This window comes from Pygoscelis adeliae, unplaced genomic scaffold (genome assembly GCF_000699105.1).
Source record: "Pygoscelis adeliae isolate BGI_AS28 unplaced genomic scaffold, ASM69910v1 Scaffold66, whole genome shotgun sequence".
Lineage (NCBI taxonomy): Eukaryota > Metazoa > Chordata > Aves > Sphenisciformes > Spheniscidae > Pygoscelis > Pygoscelis adeliae.
Window position 1 is genome coordinate 7,466,405 of NW_008825167.1, and position 20,769 is coordinate 7,487,173.

At 37.7% G+C, this 20,769-nt stretch overlaps 1 protein-coding gene across 1 annotated transcript in view; it reads left to right on the forward strand.

Moving 5' to 3' along the window:
• Positions 1 to 17,583, forward strand: part of HTT (huntingtin) — an 87,095-nt gene extending 69,512 nt beyond the window's left edge. The window contains exons 53-67 of the mRNA XM_009328884.1: positions 865 to 991; positions 2,157 to 2,257; positions 4,511 to 4,665; positions 5,042 to 5,181; positions 5,351 to 5,433; positions 6,470 to 6,600; positions 6,777 to 6,906; positions 7,679 to 7,834; positions 10,480 to 10,670; positions 11,243 to 11,357; positions 11,583 to 11,796; positions 11,936 to 12,041; positions 13,398 to 13,560; positions 14,252 to 14,412; positions 15,384 to 17,583. Of these exons, the coding sequence (XP_009327159.1) occupies positions 865 to 991; positions 2,157 to 2,257; positions 4,511 to 4,665; positions 5,042 to 5,181; positions 5,351 to 5,433; positions 6,470 to 6,600; positions 6,777 to 6,906; positions 7,679 to 7,834; positions 10,480 to 10,670; positions 11,243 to 11,357; positions 11,583 to 11,796; positions 11,936 to 12,041; positions 13,398 to 13,560; positions 14,252 to 14,412; positions 15,384 to 15,597 (2,187 nt within the window). The 3' untranslated portion in view covers positions 15,598 to 17,583. The remainder of the gene's footprint in view (positions 1 to 864; positions 992 to 2,156; positions 2,258 to 4,510; positions 4,666 to 5,041; positions 5,182 to 5,350; positions 5,434 to 6,469; positions 6,601 to 6,776; positions 6,907 to 7,678; positions 7,835 to 10,479; positions 10,671 to 11,242; positions 11,358 to 11,582; positions 11,797 to 11,935; positions 12,042 to 13,397; positions 13,561 to 14,251; positions 14,413 to 15,383) is intronic.
• The last annotated feature ends 3,186 nt before the right edge of the window (positions 17,584 to 20,769 follow it).

Sequence of the window (20,769 nt, forward strand, 5' to 3'; positions counted from 1 at the left end):
CAAAATCTACACTGCTACTTTCTTTATGATGCCTGAATTGACAAATTCATTTTTTGTCATGCTAAGCACCACAATGATGCAATGGTGCTGAGGTGTCTGAAGTAGTGTCTGAACTAACTCAGGTATTTGTGTGTGGTACCATACCATGGTATGCCATGCAGATACTTTTGGATTGTATATTACCATTCTCTCCTAACTCATCTTGGATCTTTTGGATAAGGTATTTCAACCTTTCCTTTTTGGCTGATGTAACACCTCATGATTACCTCCATGTATTGTTAGTACTGTGAAATGACTTTGTTTTGATAAACTTCAAAACTGTTATTGGAAACTTTTCTAGATGCTTATTAGGTAGAGCAAAAGGGGGTTTCGTGATATGTGCAAGGCCATTTCTCTGGCCTTTCTCTGTTTCTCAGCACTCTGTTTTGGAGGGGATGTCAAAAGATACTGATTTTTTTAACTGAGACTTTTTTGCCTGCTCTTGGATGTATCTTCGTGCTTTTTCAGCATCAATAGCATGTGAACTATTTTCCCTGAATTACCTTTTCAGCATCATTTCTGCACAGTCTAGGAATTACCTGGCACTTAAATTCTAAACTGAAATATGTGACAGAACTTATTTGCTTTCATATCCAAACTTGGACAGTAAGACTGAATAATTAATTCATAGTGAGAAATATGCAAAAAAAACCCCACCCAAAATTAGAAATACAGTGTAAAATGTGTATTAGCTGTGTTAGATATTTAATCTTTCTCTAAGTTTACTGATGTCTCATTGCTTTTGAATGGTGCATGTATATTTATAGCTGTCATGTTAATACTATCTCTGTTTTGGATAAGTAGACTTTCTTTATATTTCTTCAGGTCTGGAAATTGGGCTGGTCACCAAAGCCTGCAGGTGACTTTGGCACAGTTTTTCCTGAAATACCAGTAGAATTTCTTCAAGAAAAAGAAATCTTTAAGGAGTTCATCTATCGCATTAATACACTTGGTATGTACAAAATTAAAAATTAATACAGTTGACTCTTACTGAGCATTTACCTGTGTGAAGTTACTGAATAACTGAATCTGGTACCATTTGTTTACTTTTTTTGTTTATGTGGAAGAGATAGTATTTCAGAGCATGTTAGTAATTGTGCTGCAATAATTCTTACATTTTCGTCTGCAGAGAAAAAATTATAAGTTATAGAAATAAAGCCAAAAACTATTCCAACTCAGGGAGGTGATTTCAGTATGCTCTTACAGAATGGCCGCTTGTTTTCTGGAGCATACACTTGACAGTATGTTTGAGAATATTTTGCTTCCCCTCCTTTTTTTATTCATGCATAGTATATAAATAGAGCTTAGTGCCACACTTCCAATATTTTAAATGAGATGCTGTCACGTTAAAGCTTCTGGATATGTCAAGGTTTACTGAACGAGAGCAGTGGGGCTTAGGAGTTCAAGTCTTTGTCAACAGATGAGACTGTCAGGAGTAATGCATCAAATTTTCTGTATGCTTAAGGAAGTTCTTTGGGTTTTTGGGTTTTTCCCCCCCTCTGATCTACGGGTTAATATTTGACTTGTGGTGTAGCACTGATTTCTGTTTGATCACTAAAATGCCTAAGATGACATTCTCATTTTTGATTCTTTAGATACCATTAGTATAAATTGCAAGGTATTATTCAGGAATCCTTTTCAGTCTTTTATAGGTAAAAATCTGTTTGGAAAAACTTTGAGAAGTGCTTGAATTTTAATGGCCTATTTCTAGGCAGTTGAGTCATTTTGCTTTTAGGGCATGAAGATTTCTTGGATCATTACGGGATTCTCCACGACTTACTTTTCCTGTGAGAATTGGTCCATTTTCTGGATGATTTTCTGTGTTGTGAAAACCTGATAGATCTCAGTGCTTTGAAAGTTGGACAATCAAAATATTTAAATGTATATAAGAAACAACCCAAACAGGACCATTTAAATAATAGTGTGCAGAACCCTTCTAAAGGGTTCATCACTTCCTAAAATAGAACAGTTTAAGCTGTAGTCATTACAAAAAATGCCAAATCGAATAGGAAATGGTACGAAACTAAATCTATGGAAATGATGTACCATTCTTTAATGCCGTTCCATGTTTAAGTTTGTATTAAGACATAAATGGCTATCTCTGAGTGTTTCCATAGGATGGATCAGCCGTACTCAGTTTGAAGAGACTTGGGCTACTTTGCTTGGTGTGCTTGTAACTCAGCCTATTGTAATGGACCAAGAGGAGAACCAGCAAGAGGTAATGTCATTCACTGACTTTTTAAATTAAATTTTACTTAAACTAAGAAAAATGTTTCTATTAATAAACCTGTAAAGCAGAAAAGTAGTGACTAAAACTTAAGAAATTCTTTCCGTTTTATATTTCCTTGTCTTCATATCCCTGTGAGTTCAGACACATCCATCTTCTAGCTTAAAGCTTCTGCAAGCATGTAAATAGTATAGAAAAATTTTAGTGAAGCTGTTTCAACTTTATGTTAGCATGTAACTCACCACACACACAGTTCAAAGTTTGCTTGATTAGATGTTTGGCTTTACGCACAGTAGGAATTCCAAAAACTTCAGGCGAAACAATGTGTGAGAGAACTGTGCCTTTAGGAAATACGCTAGTTAACTGTAACTAGTATGTATTACTGCAATTATCTGTGCTATCTAATAATCAAACTTCAAGGGGAGTTTCTTTGGTAAGATTTTTATAAGATTCTTGACTAGAATTGACCTGGAGACGCATGCCCATGTCTTTCACTCCCAGTTGTAGACTGTATATTGGATATCTGGGCTTCTAACTTGGATGCCTCAGGTAAGTGTTCAAAATTCAGTGGAGGGCATTTGGGGATCAGAGCTGAAGAAATTTATCTATACCAAAAGCAAAGATGAGAGTGAACTTAGCTATCATGAAAGAGGCTTTCCCTCTTCAGATGTCTTAACCTGCTAGTGAACTGATTTTACTAGGTTCTAGCCCTTTAACCTGAAAGGGTTTTTTTCCTAGTCTTGTATAGCGTTCACTCCTAAATTGCGAGCGGTCCTGATGTTAGGTGCAGAGCCTAAAGCATTTTGAAGAATTCGGAGGGTAGATGCCCATGAATAGTGGATCCTGGGTAGCAGACAAAGAGGTTTGTTTTCTTTGCTTCCTAGGTGTCAGACTCCAAAAAGGAGTAGGGCATCATCATCCCCCTTCCCTGGGTTAGCATTTTCTGCTAGACAGGCTGACTTGGACACTTGTTGTGCAGCCTGCAGAATCTTTGACTTAACTCTTTTGTACGTAATGGCCATGTTGGATCAGACTTAAGGCAACCTAGCTATTGGTAGTTCCTTATTTGTCATGTAGAGAGTGTTTATTTGTAGAACAGGAGTAATACTGCTCCTTTACTTTCCAAGGAAAACTAATGTGTTCAAAATTGCAAACTTTTTAAGCACTATTATAAATTTCACTATGTTAATATTTTCTGAAATAAAAATACAGATTCTTTTTTTTTAAAAGTTTTTAAAATTTGTTACCATATTAAATTTTCTTAAAGTTCGGACTCCTTTGTGGTCTGATACTTTCAAGAAGGAATCGGAATCTATACAACGAAAGCAAAAACTGAGAAGCATCCTGCCACTTCAGAATCTGCAAGTGTTTGTGCTGTTGTTCTAATTTTAGTTTGTAAAAAAACTGATTTACTCAAAGTACTGATGATAAACAGTTCTGAGCAAAAAAAGTTAAACGTACTGCAAAGCTTCTTGCTACCATCAACACAGGGAGGATGAGTTACAACCCACAGTGCCAGAAGTTTATTTTAAGAGATTTTTTTAAAAGGCAAAGAAACAGGTTACTACAGTGGTGATGATTTACAGTGGCAAAGTGCTTGATGCAATGTGTGTCATTCCAAATACCTTCTGTTGGGGGAAAAATGGCAGTGCCTCAAGTATGAATAATAGATTGAATCTAACCAAATACTTTAAGAAAGTTGTGTTAGTTTTCTCACACTTCTACAGTGCTGCTAAATACTGAATGTGTAGCATCTTGGTTTAGAAGGAACATTAGATGCATCTGGATAATGATGCCCAGCAAAATGCTGCTGCAAATTCATGATGAGGTTGAGGTGGTTTTTCCGTAAACAGGCAGTTACTAAAAACAGTTAACATGGATCCTTCTCTGAAGAGTTTCCAACTCAGATTTGGTCTTATTTGATGCTTTGTTTCAACAGGTAACTAATGGGTAGATAAAAACAAAGAAACTAAACACTTTGAAAGTTCCGAAATGGACATCTTGAGGTTTTAATGCTGTTGGGATAAGAGAGGATGCATGCAGAATGGCTGATGGGATGGAAGGATGTGTTACTGCTACAGTCAGTGCTTTGTGTGTATTGCTTATGTCAGCTAGATTTCCGGATGGGAAGAAGTCTAGATGTCAGGCTTATTAATGAGAATCTAGTGGGAGGTGACAAACTGATACTCAGGGCTTTCAGGATTCTTTTTTTACAATTCACATTACAATAAGTTCATTTTACAGGAAGATACAGAGAGGACCCAAATTAATGTTCTTGCAGTACAAGCCATAACTTCCTTGGTGCTGAGTGCAATGACAATACCTGTTGCAGGCAATCCAGCAGTTAGCTGTTTGGAACAGCAGCCCCGCAACAAAGCTTTAAAAGCTCTGGACACAAGGTATTTTTTTTACTTGCTCTAAAATGCATAAAAGTTATACTTGTGATTAATACATAATTACAATTGCTTAATCTAGCTGTGGCAAAAGTATGTATAGACTCTAAGCAAGAGTGTATACAGATGGGTATGTTTACATAGAAGTTACATGGACTTAGCATCACAAACCTTCTGAGTTAAAAGACAGTATCTGAAAAAGACAATATCTTACTAAAATCTAGTGAAGAGTGTGCAGAATGTATTTCTAAACATTTCTCAGTTTTAGCATCCCTGATAATGAAAATAAGCAGACACATAACATTGTAGAGTAAGCTAGTCAGACTTTCACAAAAATGTTAAAGGGAAAATCTGCTTAAATTGATTTCTGTTGGGCTTTCAGGTTTGGGAGGAAGCTAAGTGTTATCAGGGGAATTGTTGAACAGGAAATCCAAGCAATGGTATCTAAGAGAGATAATATTGCTACTCATCACTTATACCAAGCTTGGGACCCTGTTCCATCGCTTTCTCCTGCTACTACAGGTAAGTGCCTGTGCGTGGAGGGAAGAGGAGAGTGAATTTCTTTTACATTTAAAAAGTAGAAAAGATACTCTTAGGAATTTGTTTGAAATCCAGTTTGCAGGAAACAAAGCCATTTTCACATCTACTTTGTTATGCATGTTTTAAAAACTTGTCTTCTGTTTTGTTATAGGTGCTCTTATCAGCCATGAAAAACTCTTACTGCAGATCAATACTGAACGAGAAATAGGAGATATGGATTATAAACTGGGACAGGTTTGCTAAAACCTTAACTTTGAATTTGGCTTTTATTACATTTCTTCCAGTTTGTGAAAATTCAGTTAAGAGGCATTGCCTAACATCAAATGTAAATTAAAAGCTCTGAGTGATGCAGGGTAGATCATAACTGGGTGACTCCTCTCAGCCAGCTGTCCCACCTCTCATGGAATTTTTGCTTGTGTGTGTGTGAGGTGTACCTGTGAGCCAGCTATTGAGTTGTACTTTTCAGCCTTGTGTGTTAGAGAGCCCTTGTAGTGTTAGCTTCCACTTCAACTATTGGATTTTAATTTGCTATTGCATGCTTGCAGTAGTCCTTAGGAAATGAAAAATCACTGGCCATAAAATAAGCAATGTTGTTTTAATTTTAAATAAACCCAATGTAGGGACGTAAATTTCACTGGATGATGATAGTTGGAAAATTAGCACTACATCCAGTGAATAAAAAAAATAGTCCTTATCCAGTTATTTATCTCCTTGATAAATTAGTCTTTACATAAAGTTACATATAAGTTTTAAATCTAATATTTGTTTCACTATTTGAATAGTATGTTTTAGTGAAAAAACTTAAATACTAAACTCAGATGACGTTATTTTTCTTGAGGAATCTTTTGCACAGGGAAGACTAAATGATCACTTGTCTCTCTCTAGGCATCTGTATGTTCTTTTGAGATTCTAAATGGCTTGAACGTTCAGTATTTGCAGGTTTACAGACCCTATGTGTTATTTACAAAAACTGTTAACGCTATAACAATACTAGGCATTAGACATCCTGCTTGAAGAATAAATAAATGTGTGTATATTTTTGCATAACATGGTGCTACTGTTTTTGCTGTGCCATACAGTTTAAAGTGAGTTAAAGTGTTAAAGGTTTAAAAAAAAAAATAAAATTGATTGTGCAGTTCGTGTAAATGTTATTTGAGGCTGTGTTGTCTGTCACTTAAATGAAAAATGTATTGGGCTTCTAAGACTTTTCTAATCTGACTACGAGGGTGTTAAATGTTGTGCTTTTCTACTTTTTTTTTTGTGTTGCAAGGTCTCTATACACTCCATATGGTTAGGAAATAATATCACTCCATTGAGAGAAGAAGAGTGGGGTGAGGATGAAGAAGATGAGAATGACATACCTGCTCCTTCCTCACCACCAACCTCTCCTATTAACACCAGGTGTCTTATTTTTTCTTGTCTCTCCTTTGACTTATCAATAAGCTTTTATCTCTTCACGTTGAGTTCAATAAGCTGGGTTTGTAAATTGGATGCTGGTAAATAACTGTATTTCGAATCAAGCATTTTAGCAGGGCTTAAGAATAGCCATTTTAACACTTGCTTATTTTGCCTTGCAGGAAACACCGGGCTGGTGTAGATATACATTCTTGTTCTCAGTTCTTGCTTGAACTGTATAGTCAGTGGATATTGCCATCAAACCCTAGCAAGAGAACGCCAGTCATTTTGATCAGCGAAGTGGTGCGATCAGTGAGTCTAAACTATTATTCAGAGTTATAATTGAGTATATGTTACTAAATAGTCAGCTAAGCAGCATTTGTGGAACATCTTTTAATATATGGGAAACACTGTTTTTTCTTGGCAGTACTATTATATGGGCAGTACAGAAATATAACTTGAGCAACTATAAAACTATAGTGATTTAAACTATATAAGCATCTGGATTGCATATTCTGCTACTACATTACAAACACTTTATTGTTACTTAATGATACTCGGTATTTTATTTGACTACTTGCTAAAAGTAGATTTCAGGATTTTGCTTATCCTATCTCTGTAAGAAAACAAAGATGAAACAACAGTGTATTAGAGGATTAAATTGGCTGTTGAAGTGTAGAAGCAAAACTAAAGAACACAAGTGTGGAATGTGTCTTGATAGCCATTATTCACTATCATAGAAGACTTGAAACTATCTTTGCAAGAGAGTGTGTATTGGTTTTTTTGGGGTGTTTTAGTATATTGTAAATGGCAGTGTTTGTTCATTTTCCAGAATTACTTACTGTAGCAGATTTGGTTTTGTAAACCTTTTGGAAAAAAGGACCGTTTGGAGGTAATCGTTATCTGAGATGGATGGTGGAATTAATTCTGGACAGCAATAGTTACTCCAGACACTTGAGTTAATGTTTACACATTTAATAGATTGATCGAGGAATCTTTTGCTGACAATTATAACAGAAGGGAGAGTGAATTTTTGGCTGTCTGCTAATGGGCTTTTTTATATGCAATTTTAATTTGTGTACAGCTTCTGGCAGTATCAGACTTATTTACAGAAAGAAATCAGTTTGAGATGATGTATACAACATTGACAGAATTGCGAAAGGTGCATCCATCAGAAGATGAGATTCTTGTACAGTATTTGATACCAGCCACTTGTAAAGCTGCTGCTGTTCTCGGAATGGTAAGAAATTCTCATGGAAGTTTATTGCAAATTCAGAGTGTCTAGGTTAACTCATCCCTAGCTTCTGCTGCCATATCTGATGTACTTGCTAAGAGTTGTTTGTCTCTAAGAAAATCCCTTAGCTGATGTGCATGGCTATAAGAAGTAAAAAGATACGTATTCTGGGCTTTCAGAGGCTGCAAACATAATCTCCAGCTGCCCCATATTCAAACAGAAAGGTTGCTTGGTTTGGGGTTTTTTTGAGGTTTGAGCTTAATTTTAATGTGCTTTTTGATTTATCTTATTCAGTTGAGTGTTACCTTTGCCCTGGACTCATTTGTTACATTTCAGGCCAGAAATGAGGACTGTGGAACAGCTATTGCTAGATTTGTGTTACAGGTGAATGTCTGTAATCTCATGAGAGGCTGGGATAGTGCATGTGATGAATATGTAGCTTGATAGTCAGGTATCCCTTTTCTTTCCCTCACTCTTCCCTCCGTTGCATCATTCTGCACTTAACTTGCATTGATAATGTTCTTTCCTTATTTAATGAAATATGTTGCTGTCTTTAAATCTGTAGACCAGAGAGCGGTAGTATTTTCCAATGGACATTTCAGAGTGGGATTACTTAGGAAAAAAAATTACAAATTCTTTTGGAAGAAGTTAGCATTTCTAGAAACTCTCTATGAAACTAATATAAAACTATATGGGGAATGGTGATAAAAGTTTTGAAAGACTTTTGGGGTAGGGCTTCCAGTACTATTGTAGCAGCAACTGTGCAAGGGAAGGCTGTGAAAGTGATGCCACACGTGCAGAAGCAGTTCTAGAGATCAGCTCATTCTGACTAGGCTGTAATTGCCCACTCAGTGACCTAGTAACACCTCACAAGCAAACAGCTCAATAGAACAGGTTAGCAGAAGGAAAACAGTTGATTCCATCAAGAGCTGCTTGTTGTCCTATGCTCAGTTATGTAGAAAATCCGCTTAAAAAGAGCAACTAGAGAGCACGCACTGTAAAACTGGCCTGCATCTTAGATACTTCATGAATACAGGAACAATGTAAGACAAATAATTTTTATTAAATACTTAAAATAGATTGTAAGACAATGACTTTTCAAATCTAACAGTTTAGAATAGATTTTTGCATATTCCAATAAGTTGTTGTACTTTAACAGGGAGTGAAGTATCTGATCCCAGCTTGATGTTTGAAGACTAAACATAGAATCATAGAATCATTATGCTTCTATGATTTAGTCTGGAAAAGACCCTTAAGATCACTGAGTCCAACCGTTAACCTAACACCACTAAACTATGGCCCTAAGCACCACGCCTACAGGTCTTTTAAGTACCTCCAGGGATGGTGACTCAACCACTTCCCTGGGCAGCCTGTTCCAATTCTTGACAACCCTTTCGGTGAAAGAATTTTTCCCAATATCCAATCTAAACCTCCCCTGGTACAACTTTAGGCTGTTTCCTCTTGTCCTATCACTTGTTACTTGGGAGAAGAGACCCAACACCCACCTCGCTACAACCTCCCTTCAGGTAGTTGTAGAGCGCGATAAGGTCTCCCCTCAGCCTCCTTTTCTCCAGGCTAAACAACCCCAGTTCCCTCAGCCACTCCTCATAAGACTTGTTCTCCAGACCCCTCACCAGCCTCGTTGCCCTTCTCTGGACACGCTCCAACACCTCAACGTCCTTCTTGTAGTGAGGGGCCCAAAACTGAACACAGTATTCGAGGTGTGGCCTCACCAGTGCCGAGTACAGGGGCACGATCACTTCCCTACTCCTGCTGGCCACACTATTTTCTGATATAAGGTGGGATGCTATTGGCTTTCTTGGCCGCTTTCTTGGCCGCCTGGGCACACTGCCGGCTCATATTCAGCCAGCTGTTGACCAACAGCCCCAGGTCCTTTTCCGCCAGGCAGCTTTCCAGCCACTCTTCCCCAAGCCTGTAGCGCTGCATGGGGTTGTTGTGGCCCAAGTGCAGGACCCGGCACTTGGTCTTGTTGAATCTCATACAGTTGGCCTGGGCCCATCGATCCAGCCTGTCCAGGTCCCTCTGCAGAGCCTTCCTACCCTCGAGCAGATCAACACTGCCGCCCAACTTGGTGTCAGCTGCAAACTTACTGAGGGTGCACTCGATCCCTTCGTCTAGATCATGGGAGTGGTGGAGAGAAAGATCTGTAGGTCTGAGTGCCAGTGGTCTCAGAACAAACAAATGGTATGCTTTACTAAGTTGAGTGGATGGCAGAGTATTCTCTTGGGTGCAGACTATAGGCATCTACCAGTCATTTTTCAGACAGAAGGATCCTTTGTGGTTAGCTGGAAGGCCAGAAAATTCTAACCGTACAAGTCCTATATGTAGAGGATTCTTAATAGCACATATTATTTACTGAACTAATGCTTATCTTGGTTTTTTTGGCTTTAAACAATGAGAACTTTTTACAGGTAAAACAAAGTAGCATCAGTTTACTAGTTCATCTGCAAATCATCTCTTATCTGATTATATTAATCTTGTGACATTTCATTCGAAGTAGTTTTAAGCCAGGCTCTGGTTCATGCCGTATTTTCTGCTCTTTAATCTGTTCCAAGTATTTCCAAATTACAGGATTCACTAGTATTGAACCAGTGTTGTCTTCTAATGAATACTCTCATTGGGTGTATTAGGATAAAGCTGTGGCTGAACCAGTAAGTCGACTGCTGGAATCAACCCTAAGAAGCACCCATATGCCAAGTCGGATTGGAGCTCTGCATGGAATTCTTTATATCCTTGAGTGTGACTTGCTTGATGAGACAGCAAAGCAACTCATTCCAATTATCAGCGAGTATCTGCTCTCCAATTTGAGAGGAGTAGCACAGTAAGACTCTTCCCCCTCCACCACCACCACCACCCCCCAAACTGTTGCATGCTTATGTGTGAACAAGAGGGCTCTTTATGGTTTGCTGTTGTCAGTATGTTTTAGAGCAGGCTGTTGTATCAAGCAGGTTTTGGTATTTTCATTGAAAATATCAGCCAATTTTAGGTTTGATTTACAGAAGCGAAAGGATATTTGAGGGTGAGAAAACTGTTTGATAGCTCAGTCTTTTGTCTCTTTGGTAAGTTGTGTTCCCTAAACCTTATTTTTCTGTCAAAAGGCATACTCTTTGAATAAGACTTGCAGGATCAGTAATGAAGTTTATTTCTCCTAAACAAGTCAGGCAATGATAGCTTGTAATTATAGTGCTGAAAAATTTCTTGTGTTGCACTGGATTTCCATGATAACCAGTGCTCTCTTACGGCATCTTGGTGATACTTTGTGTGATTTTTTTTAATTGCATAAATTTCATGTGAAAAAATACTTAGTGTTTTTAAGGATTGTTTATATTGTCTCTATTTGTGACCTAGACAACTTTGATGTAAGTGATCACTAGTGTTTTTGCTTACTTACAGTTGTGTGAATATCCATAACCAACAGCACATCTTGGTCATGTGTGCAGCTGCTTTCTATTTGATCGAGAATTACCCACTTGATGTAGGGCCTGAATTCTCTGCAGGAATTATACAGGTATGTTGTGATGCCTCCAATCACAGGTGGTCATGTAATCTGGGATCACCACATAGCTATCTTTAATGCTTAACTTGATTATTGTGGTGTAGGTATGCTTTTGGGTTTAGTTTCATTAGGTTTTCTTAATACTTGATGCAGTTCCATACTAGCTGCAGTGGTATGGTGCTAGAAGATGACCTAAATACACCTTAAAAACAGGTAGTTGGCTTTTTTCTTTGTCAGATGTGTGGTGTCATGGTGTCTGGAAGTGATGAATCAACACCATCCATTATTTATCATTGTGTCCTGAGAGGATTAGAACGACTCCTTCTTTCAGAGCAACTGTCTAGGCTGGATAGTGAATCGTTGGTTAAACTGAGTGTTGACAGAGTGAATGTGCAGAGCCCCCACAGAGCAATGGCAGCACTTGGATTAATGCTGACTTGCATGTACACAGGTATTTATGGGGTTTTTTTATACCTTTGATGTGCTGAGAGACTAACTTATTAACAGTGCTAAATTATTTTTGTTACCACGGATAAAAAGGTCTTATTTTAGCATTCACAGCAAACTTGTAACAAATTATTTTGGTTTAGGAAAGGAAAAAATCAGCCCCAGTCGTACCACAGATGCAAATCCTGCTGCTCCCGACAGTGAATCTGTGATTGTAGCTATGGAACGAGTGTCTGTCCTTTTTGATAGGTAAGAGGATAAAATGTGTAATGGGGCCATGGGAGGGAAATGATTCTGTCTGGCACTGTGTGGTCACTTGTCCATTTGACAGTTCTAATATTTAATTAATGATGTTTCTCTGCTTACCACTGCTTAAAACTGATACTTCTAGTATGCACAGTAACACTGATGGAATTGCTGAAGGCAGCACAAATGTACAGGAATGTAAATGGAAAACAGACATGTCCTAACTGATACTGTGTGTTGTACAAACCACAATACTTTTATAAATGTATTTCCAGCTCCCTTCAGGTCAAACTCTTAAGTGCTTTTCAGGATGTCTTCTGCATAATCGAGGATATAAATCCACTTTACAGGAAATAATCTTTCAAACCACCCTAAGAGTTTAAAACCTTTTTCTTCCCCTACCCAAGTGTTGCTCTTTCCAAGGCTGTTAAGTAATTGCAGTGGAAGGGTACAATAAAACTTCTGTATTCACATGGAATTCATTTAACAAAATATTTCAAAACGCCTGTTTTGATCTGACAATCTCAAGCTGTCTTAAGTGAGCATAGCATGTTAGATTTTGCATAGTAGTTTGTGGGATAATGGTTTACATTTTTTAAAGTGTTCAGTGGTTTTTCCATAAAACTGGATGAGGGTTTCACTTCTGCATTCAGTGAGAACAGAACTAGAGCAGTGTTTGAGTGCTTTTGAAAATATCACTCCTAAGACTTAGCAAAACAAATGTGAATATTACGAGAAGAAAATAACTTTTGGGGGGAGTAATCACACAATGGTAACTTGATCCTGACATATCAACAGATGCAGCCTTTATCAGGAAGATTTTCCAATCAATGTTATTTAAGTAAAATTGTCTTTAAGTTGAAGTATCTTTTCCCCTCTTCACAGTGCAGTGCAACTTGCTTTTTCTGTTTGATGTATTGGTCATCCTGGTCTTGAATAAAAAATGCAAAGATGTTATAAGTGGAAATGAGTGTTCTGCTTATAAGTGGTCTTTTCTCTGACAACTAGGAGTAGTGATCTCCCTGTCCTTTTTTGTTCTTGTTTAGTTTTTAAGCATTCCTATTGTTAAATCTTGTCTCTGATGCAATTCCAGAGCTTCAAAAAATGTTGACTATTTAAAAAAAAGGGGGGGGGGAGCACACAACACCTGTAACAACTTCTAATAGCTTTGATAGACCTCTTTGGGTAGAATGTTAGAGTAAGATTACATGAAGACTTGGGTTCCTCAGTGTTGAAGACTTTTTTTGTCTATCTAGAGATTAAAGTAAAATGTTCTTTCTATTGCCAATTAAATTGGAAAAGAACGAGATATTTACTGGAATTCAATCATAAAATATGTTCTTTTTTTATTATTTTCAGGATCAGGAAGGGATTTCCTTTTGAAGCTAGAGTAGTGGCTCGGATCCTTCCACAGTTCCTTGATGACTTTTTCCCCCCACAAGACATAATGAATAAAGTTATTGGAGAATTTTTATCCAATCAGCAGCCTTACCCACAATTCATGGCAACAGTAGTTTATAAGGTAGTGTTTATATTTTTATTTTTCTTAAATGTTTTGGAAGATTTCTAAATAACTGACAGCTCAATTAGGGGAGCAAATATCAATTTTGTTAGACCTAACAAACCAGTTGCAGTGATCGAGCTGTACTGCTGTGAGCTTTGTCTTCCGGGCAACACGGAGGGCTAGAATCACCATGTTGCCTGGAAGACAAAGCTTGCAGCCGTACAGTTCAATCACTGATAATTGGAAAATAAGAGAAAATTAATAGTTGTGGTCCTGGTGCTTAGACTCTTTAGATCTCAAGGAGCCAGCCCAGGTCATCTGGCCTTGTGAACTCTACAGTCAAGCTCCTGTGGACTCAGTTGGGCTTCTGGGTATTTTGCTCTTCAGCACCTACTTACTGGACTCATGCATCACTTGAGAGTGCATGTGCGCACCACATTTGATGTATAAAAATAGACACCAGACAAGTCTTGTATTTCTGTGTGCTTACTTCAGCTTGGCACAGATGTCATGAGTCCAGCTGGATCCTGGCTGACTCTTTTGCAAAATCTTTGCCTAGGCATTGTGTTCATTAATTCTTTACACTGAGTTGTCTCCAGCAATCCGGTTTGTGAACCTGAGCTTTGTAGCTGGAGAGAACCTTTGCAAGAGAAACTAAACTAAAGTCCGTCTACCATGTCTTTATTCCTGTGTAAAATACTCTTTGCAGGTATTCCAGACGCTACATAGTACTGGACAGTCCTCAATGGTCCGTGACTGGGTGATGCTGTCTCTCTCTAATTTCACACAAAGAACACCTGTGGCAATGGCAATGTGGAGTCTTTCCTGTTTTTTTGTCAGTGCTTCTACCAGTCCATGGATTTCAGCAATGTATCCTAAAAAGACTGAATGTTTGCCATTTCTGGGTAAATATAGTGAATCTGTAAAGCACATTGATAGCCTTGGAGGATAAGAGTACAAGTTTAACACACAAAAAAGGCAGATTTACTGCAGTTAGTAGTGGTGTATATCCTTTGTGCTATTGGTGCCTCACGTTTGAGGGGAAAAAAGAGAACTTCTAAACAGATTATGGGAACGAAGTTACCTAAAACTACTGTTTTAAGATCTGTTCCTTGTGACTATGCAAGATGATTGGGAAAGTCCTTACTTTGAAGGACTTTGTAAAAGCTTCACCAGATAGCTTTGCAGGGACCTTTAAAAGCTTTGTTCTATATTCCTTCTGCAAGATAAAATATATTAAAAAAAAAAAACAACCAAACAAACCCCAAAACCAAACTCAAATTAAAGAAAATTATCCTCTACATACAAACTGTATTTTGCAAGTGTCCCCCTGGAGGTGCACTGCAGTAATAGTGAGCTTTGGCAATGCAATGATATCAGCCAAATAAGTTGGAACAGCCAAAAGACATAAGTGGTATCAGTGCTGAGTTTATTTAAAAACAAACAACCAACCCCAAACAAACAGAAAAATAACTGCATTTCATGACTGGGCCAAAAAGTGGCCAATATATCATGTTTGAAACTTCCTAATGACTCTTAATCTGAGCAATGCTCTTTAGCTATCAGCAGTTGTGACTGTGGTGCTGATTGCACTGTTTGCTCCAGTGGATAAAGAAAATTACTGCTAGGTTAAAATGAATTTCTGGGGATAAGAAATTGCGTGAAGTTAATGAAGAAATAGGATTTCTGTAGTACCAGTTTAGTTGATATGTGACAGTATTCTGCACTTTAACATCGTTGGTGAACTCAAAAACACACCATTTTATTGGAGAACAGTGTTTAAAGTGCTAACCAAAAGATGAGCAACTTCCGTCATCATAGGACCTTAACTTCTATTTCAGTCTTCCACATGTTATCAGCAGAATGGGAAAATCTGAGCAAGTGGATGTTAACATCTTCTGTTTGGTGGCCATAGACTTTTACCGACATCAGATAGATGAAGAATTAGATCGAAGGGCCTTTCAGTCGGTGTTTGAGGTGGTAGCGTCTCCAGGAACCCCATATCATCGCCTACTAACTTGTTTGCAAAATGTCCACAAGGTCACAGCATGTTGAGCATTCTGGCGTGATGGAACTGCATGACTAGTGTCAGAATCTGATATGAATTATGGGGAATGCAAGATCAAGAAAGTATCTGGGGTTGCATTTGTGATAAATATGGACCTGCCAGTTTTACTTCTGCAATGCGTGGACAAGTGCTCTGCAGCACTGGAAGTCACCTGAAAAGTCTAGTGTAGTTCTTGTTGTTGTTGTTCTTGTTGTTGACACCAGGCACCTGTGAGGGGAAAGAAATATGTCGTTTTTGAAGTGGTGTTTGGGACTAACCTGAGACACGTTTACTAACTGTAAAATATGAGCAAGTACTACAATGTCAAGGTAACTGGCATTACTCTTCTTCCTAATGTTTAGCTGAAGCCACTGTGTTGCAGCTGGTAAGAAACTGACAGAAAGACTGTTATTGCAAGCTGTGGTCATTAGAAAATGTCATAGTTTTATGTACATGTATATACTGTTGTGCAGTACAGAATAGAAATTGTTTCCTAATGACTCTCCCAAACAAGGAAAAGAGGAAGATGGCTTTCATGAGTTACACTTACAGCATGTAATTCCTCTCTGGACTTTCTGATATCCTGTGGTGTATGTGTTGGTGATATCGGAGATAATAGTGCACATACGTAACCACACTTTTTTTTTTCTTCTCAGGATTTAAAATTTGAGTACAGTATATCAGTAAAAGAAATTTTAACTTAAATATTTCTATATCATGTACAGTGTGTAAAATTGTAAGATGTGTGGTGCATGAGCTGTGCTGTAATTTGAGATGAACAGAAGCCACGCTACTGAATGTCTTGACATCTGTATTGTCCTCTTTTTTTTCCTTGTGCTTGAATTCATGTTCCTTTTGGAAATCCATCTTAATGTACAGATTACATCTTGTTTTGCATCTCACTTTAAGAAAAAGTGCTTTAAAACTGGAATATGTTGATTAATTTGTCTTGAGAGACTGTACTAAGGAGGCATTCTTATGATCTACTTTACTGTAGCTTCTTTTGAATTCCTTTATTTCAAGACATAACAGTAAAAGAGAGGACTAGTTACTCTGGATCAGCCTTTTGTATACTTAAGAAACTGCTCTTATTTGCTGCACAGCATTTTAGGACACAAACTGGTGCAAGCTCCCCAGTAGTCAATAACCATTTGACCTTTCCTAACTGAGACCATGGAGTCATCTGGATTCAAACCACTCTCATTTTGAAAAAACTATGCTAGCAGTTAAGAATCAGAAGGCTGCTGTGGTCTACTTTGGGACTGGCTAAGGTGTTAGATTACACAACCTCTTTTATTACCTGTTGTATACTTAATGCTTTAGACACAAACACAGTACAAATATCCATGAATTTTAGGACATTGCACAGGGCCAGATTTAGCTTTTACCACCCGGGGAACCCCATTGATTCCTAAGCTTTGCATAGGGGAATCTAGCGCAGCATTTGTCTTTAGTTGTATTTGTTATGATTCTTTAATTATAGAGAAATGATACCTTGGTTCTCGGTCACGTCCTATATTTAACCTCTCTTCATTTTCTTATCACACCTTTTGGTGACACTTGGAAAAATGAGATAGTGTTGTCAGGAGGAGCATGTACTGTATGTATTTCTGTATATAATGTATATGTTGAAATTATACACATGTGACATTTAATGTATACAGATGTGTATATTTGTATTTATTAAACCCATGTATTTAAACTAACTCCAATCTAGACCAAAAATTGTTGCTTCTGCCCATAAATTGATTACAAAGGAATTGTCCACTGGTGTCACTTTTAGAAACCGATAGAGGAAACTGATAGTATGGGCAGTAGAAACAACTGTAGATGTTGCTGCATTTAGCTCTCTACAGATCTTACTATCTAGAGCAATTATTTCTGCCTTTAGTTGGATTACTCTTCTTTCTTGGGCCACAGCACTGTGGTGATTTTTTAAAAGAAACTGAACAGGAGTTCAGAAAAAGGTTTAAGAAAATAGATGCTGTTTGAAAGTTTTTGAGTTATATTGGAAATTATCTTAGTTCTGGTAAGAGACAAATTCAAGGCAGTGAGATATAATGCCCTCTGTTTTTCATTAAGGGTAGTATAGATCACTGTTCCCTTTTGTAACCACCAGTGATTGTTTTGTACTGTAAACCCACACACCAGTCAGTTTTTGTACGATATATAGTTTAAGTGAAGATATTTTTGTAAGCTATTTTCCAAAATTTAAAATAGATTTTAATATATTTTCTAAGCATCGGGTTAGTCATATTCTCACCATATAACAATATATGTTGTGTTACAAACTGTTAAATTCTTCATCATTTTGAGCTCCTCATGATTTAACACAGAATAGCTGGTTACTTTACCTTGGGATAACCGGAGCTAGACCCTTTGTGAAACTTTCCAAAGCAATTTGGGACTTGCCATAGAATCTCTTCAATCAGTGAAGGAATACATTGAATTAAGCGGTCAGCATGGTTGGATGAAAAACATCAGATGTGACAGACCCCCTTTCCTCAAATGCCTGTTGCTGGCTTTCAAGCAAATATTTGCATTACCTGTTTCAAGTCAAGCTTTAGAGCTGATGCAGTCAGTTCTAACCTCACACAGATTCACTGGTAGTAATAACTCCATGTGTTTTAACCTCTCTTGGAGATTTGTCGTAGTATACCTCCTGAAATGTGTTCTAAGTGTCTAAAGGAGGGCACCTCCTCTTAGGAAATTCTCAGTGACCTGAAGGGAATGTAACTTAAGGGTCTTCCTAGTGTGGAAACACATGCCAGTAGTGCTTCAAATCTAACATTTCACCTGCAGCACACTTTCCTGTCTACTTCCTAGACATGCTTTCCCCACCCTCACTTCTTTTGGAGTGAAATCATATTTAAAATCACTCCTGCCTGCTTCTAGTGACAAGAGCCAAGAGTTATGCAATGGGGACAGTAACAGCAAAACAATAGCCACTAAGAAATACCAATGTGGATTTAAAGCAAAAAAAAAAAAAAATCACTTGTCCCTTGAGATTGACTTAATGCAAAATTTTATTTCACAGAGTGTTTTTTAACTTGCTGTAGACAGAAAGCTAATTCTGAAAATCAGGCTGTTCAGTTTTTCATTGAGAACAGGGTAGAAATGTGTTTGGGCTTAAGACTTGCATTTGGTGTCCTGGCTAACCAAAGCAAACAGTTTTCCACTGTGCTTTGCAGTGGAACTGGCTTCTTTACAACCTTACAGGATTAGAGGTATGGCATGATTGGGAGCATACTTAAGACAGATTAGTGTTTAAAACTTCATTTACAATTCAGTTGTCAAAGAACCTACTTTACTAAATCTATAATGTGGCCCTCTTTTAAGAGCACTGTATGCTAGCCAACTTTTTATAAATAGTTTTTGGGCCAGCTACCCACTGGCCCATTAAATAAAGTTTGATTGTGTTTCATTTTGGCATGTCCCCTCCCTTGCAGTGAGTGCAAGAGTGAGGAATTGGAAACTACAGCCCATTGTAAACCAGTTCTTATTTGCAGGATGCAAAGTATTTTCTTTACTATTTATGCTCTTTGCCAGTTGAAATTGAATGCGAGTTTCTTTAAATCTTCTCTAAAGTGTATCCTCAGATGTCGTTTCTTGCCTAAAGCATCTAGTAAATGATTCTACTTTTGCTTTGGTAGGAATGCCTTCTCAGCACCAAGACACTGCTTGTTTCTTAACCACCAGCAGCATTCCTAAAGCAGCGAGTAATGAATGAACAGATCTAGATCGAAGTGGGGAACAAGTGGAACCTTTTGGGTTAAAAGTGATTTGTTGATATTTAGTAGATTTGCCTTAAGAGCATTCTGTCTTGCCATTCTCCTTTTTAAATGGCTGTTAACTTTATATAGCAGATAAGGAGGTTGTGTCAAAAACACTGCGAAGACAGTTCTTCAAGAGCAGCAGACCTGGTTTGTCTTAAGACTTTGTGGAGCTGTCACAGCTAAGCATTTATGCTTCCTAAATAAAAGAAATTTTAGGGTATAATGAGCAATAAATATAGCAATAAGCAGTTTAATTAAATTTGGTCATTCAGGATCTTACCCGGTGGTTGAAAGGGATGGGGTGGGAGAAAAAGGGGAACTGATTCAAGTACATACATTGCATAAAGCAGACTTTTTCCATGTACAATCCTGACTAAACTTTCTACTAAAGGTAGAAATCAACTAAGTGACAATGGTAGGTGCTTTGCTCTTCTAAAACAATTTTGGTTATAAGGATACAACTGATGAAAGTTAGAGCAAAGTACTTTGGTAGTTTTTAGGTAGTTTAATTATTTTAAAGTGAAAGCAAGCTGCTGTAAGAACTAGAGTAAGCAATGTAGCACAATTTTGGGAAAGTACAATATGCTAATTTTACCTAATACTGAGATTTCAGGTGAACTCTTTGTGCATGCTACCTTAAAGTATCCATTGAAAATCTTGAGAATCCCACAGTCATACCCAGGAGAGCTTCTATCGTATGTCCAGTTTTAGCTGTATTCAAATTAACTGGGTATAAATGCTGCAGAGCATTTGTGAAGCATGTGCTGCTTTTTGTCATGTGCATTTTGTGTGAGCTTATCATTCCCATCAGTCTGTGTATGCATACCATCAAGTTGGATCAACCTGACGAAGGATAAGGTAACGCACCCTGTAGTGTTGTCTTGTACAGTTTGAGGGCAATGATGAGCAAAAGCTTGGAGCCCCAACCCCAAAAGCAGTTGTACTCAAAGGAAAAGGAAAGAATATAATTTTAGATGTATGTTTAAGTTTAAAAAAAAAAATGCTGAAAATCCTGCACATTGAAACTAAGAGAAAATAAAATATAACTATTACTGTAAGTGATTTTTCTCTGGTTATTTAAAACAAGTCTTGATGCATTCTTACTGTAGTTTTTCCCCAGTATCTTTTCCTTTTCAGCAACTATCAAATATGGAGTATTTTAAAAATATGCAAGAATACTTGAACTCTTTGCAAATGTAGGTATGCGTCACAATCACAGTGCTGTTTGCAATCAACAAAGAAGCATCACAATTGAGCTTTTAATTGTATCTAATAGTCATGCTTGCCAAAACTTCTCTGGGGTTCTAGATGAGATCAGAAAACACAGAATTTAAGTGTACAGCTGTATTTGTGAATGAGGGCGTATTTATCTGCAGCAGTCCTGGGGGTGGGGGGGGGGGGGCA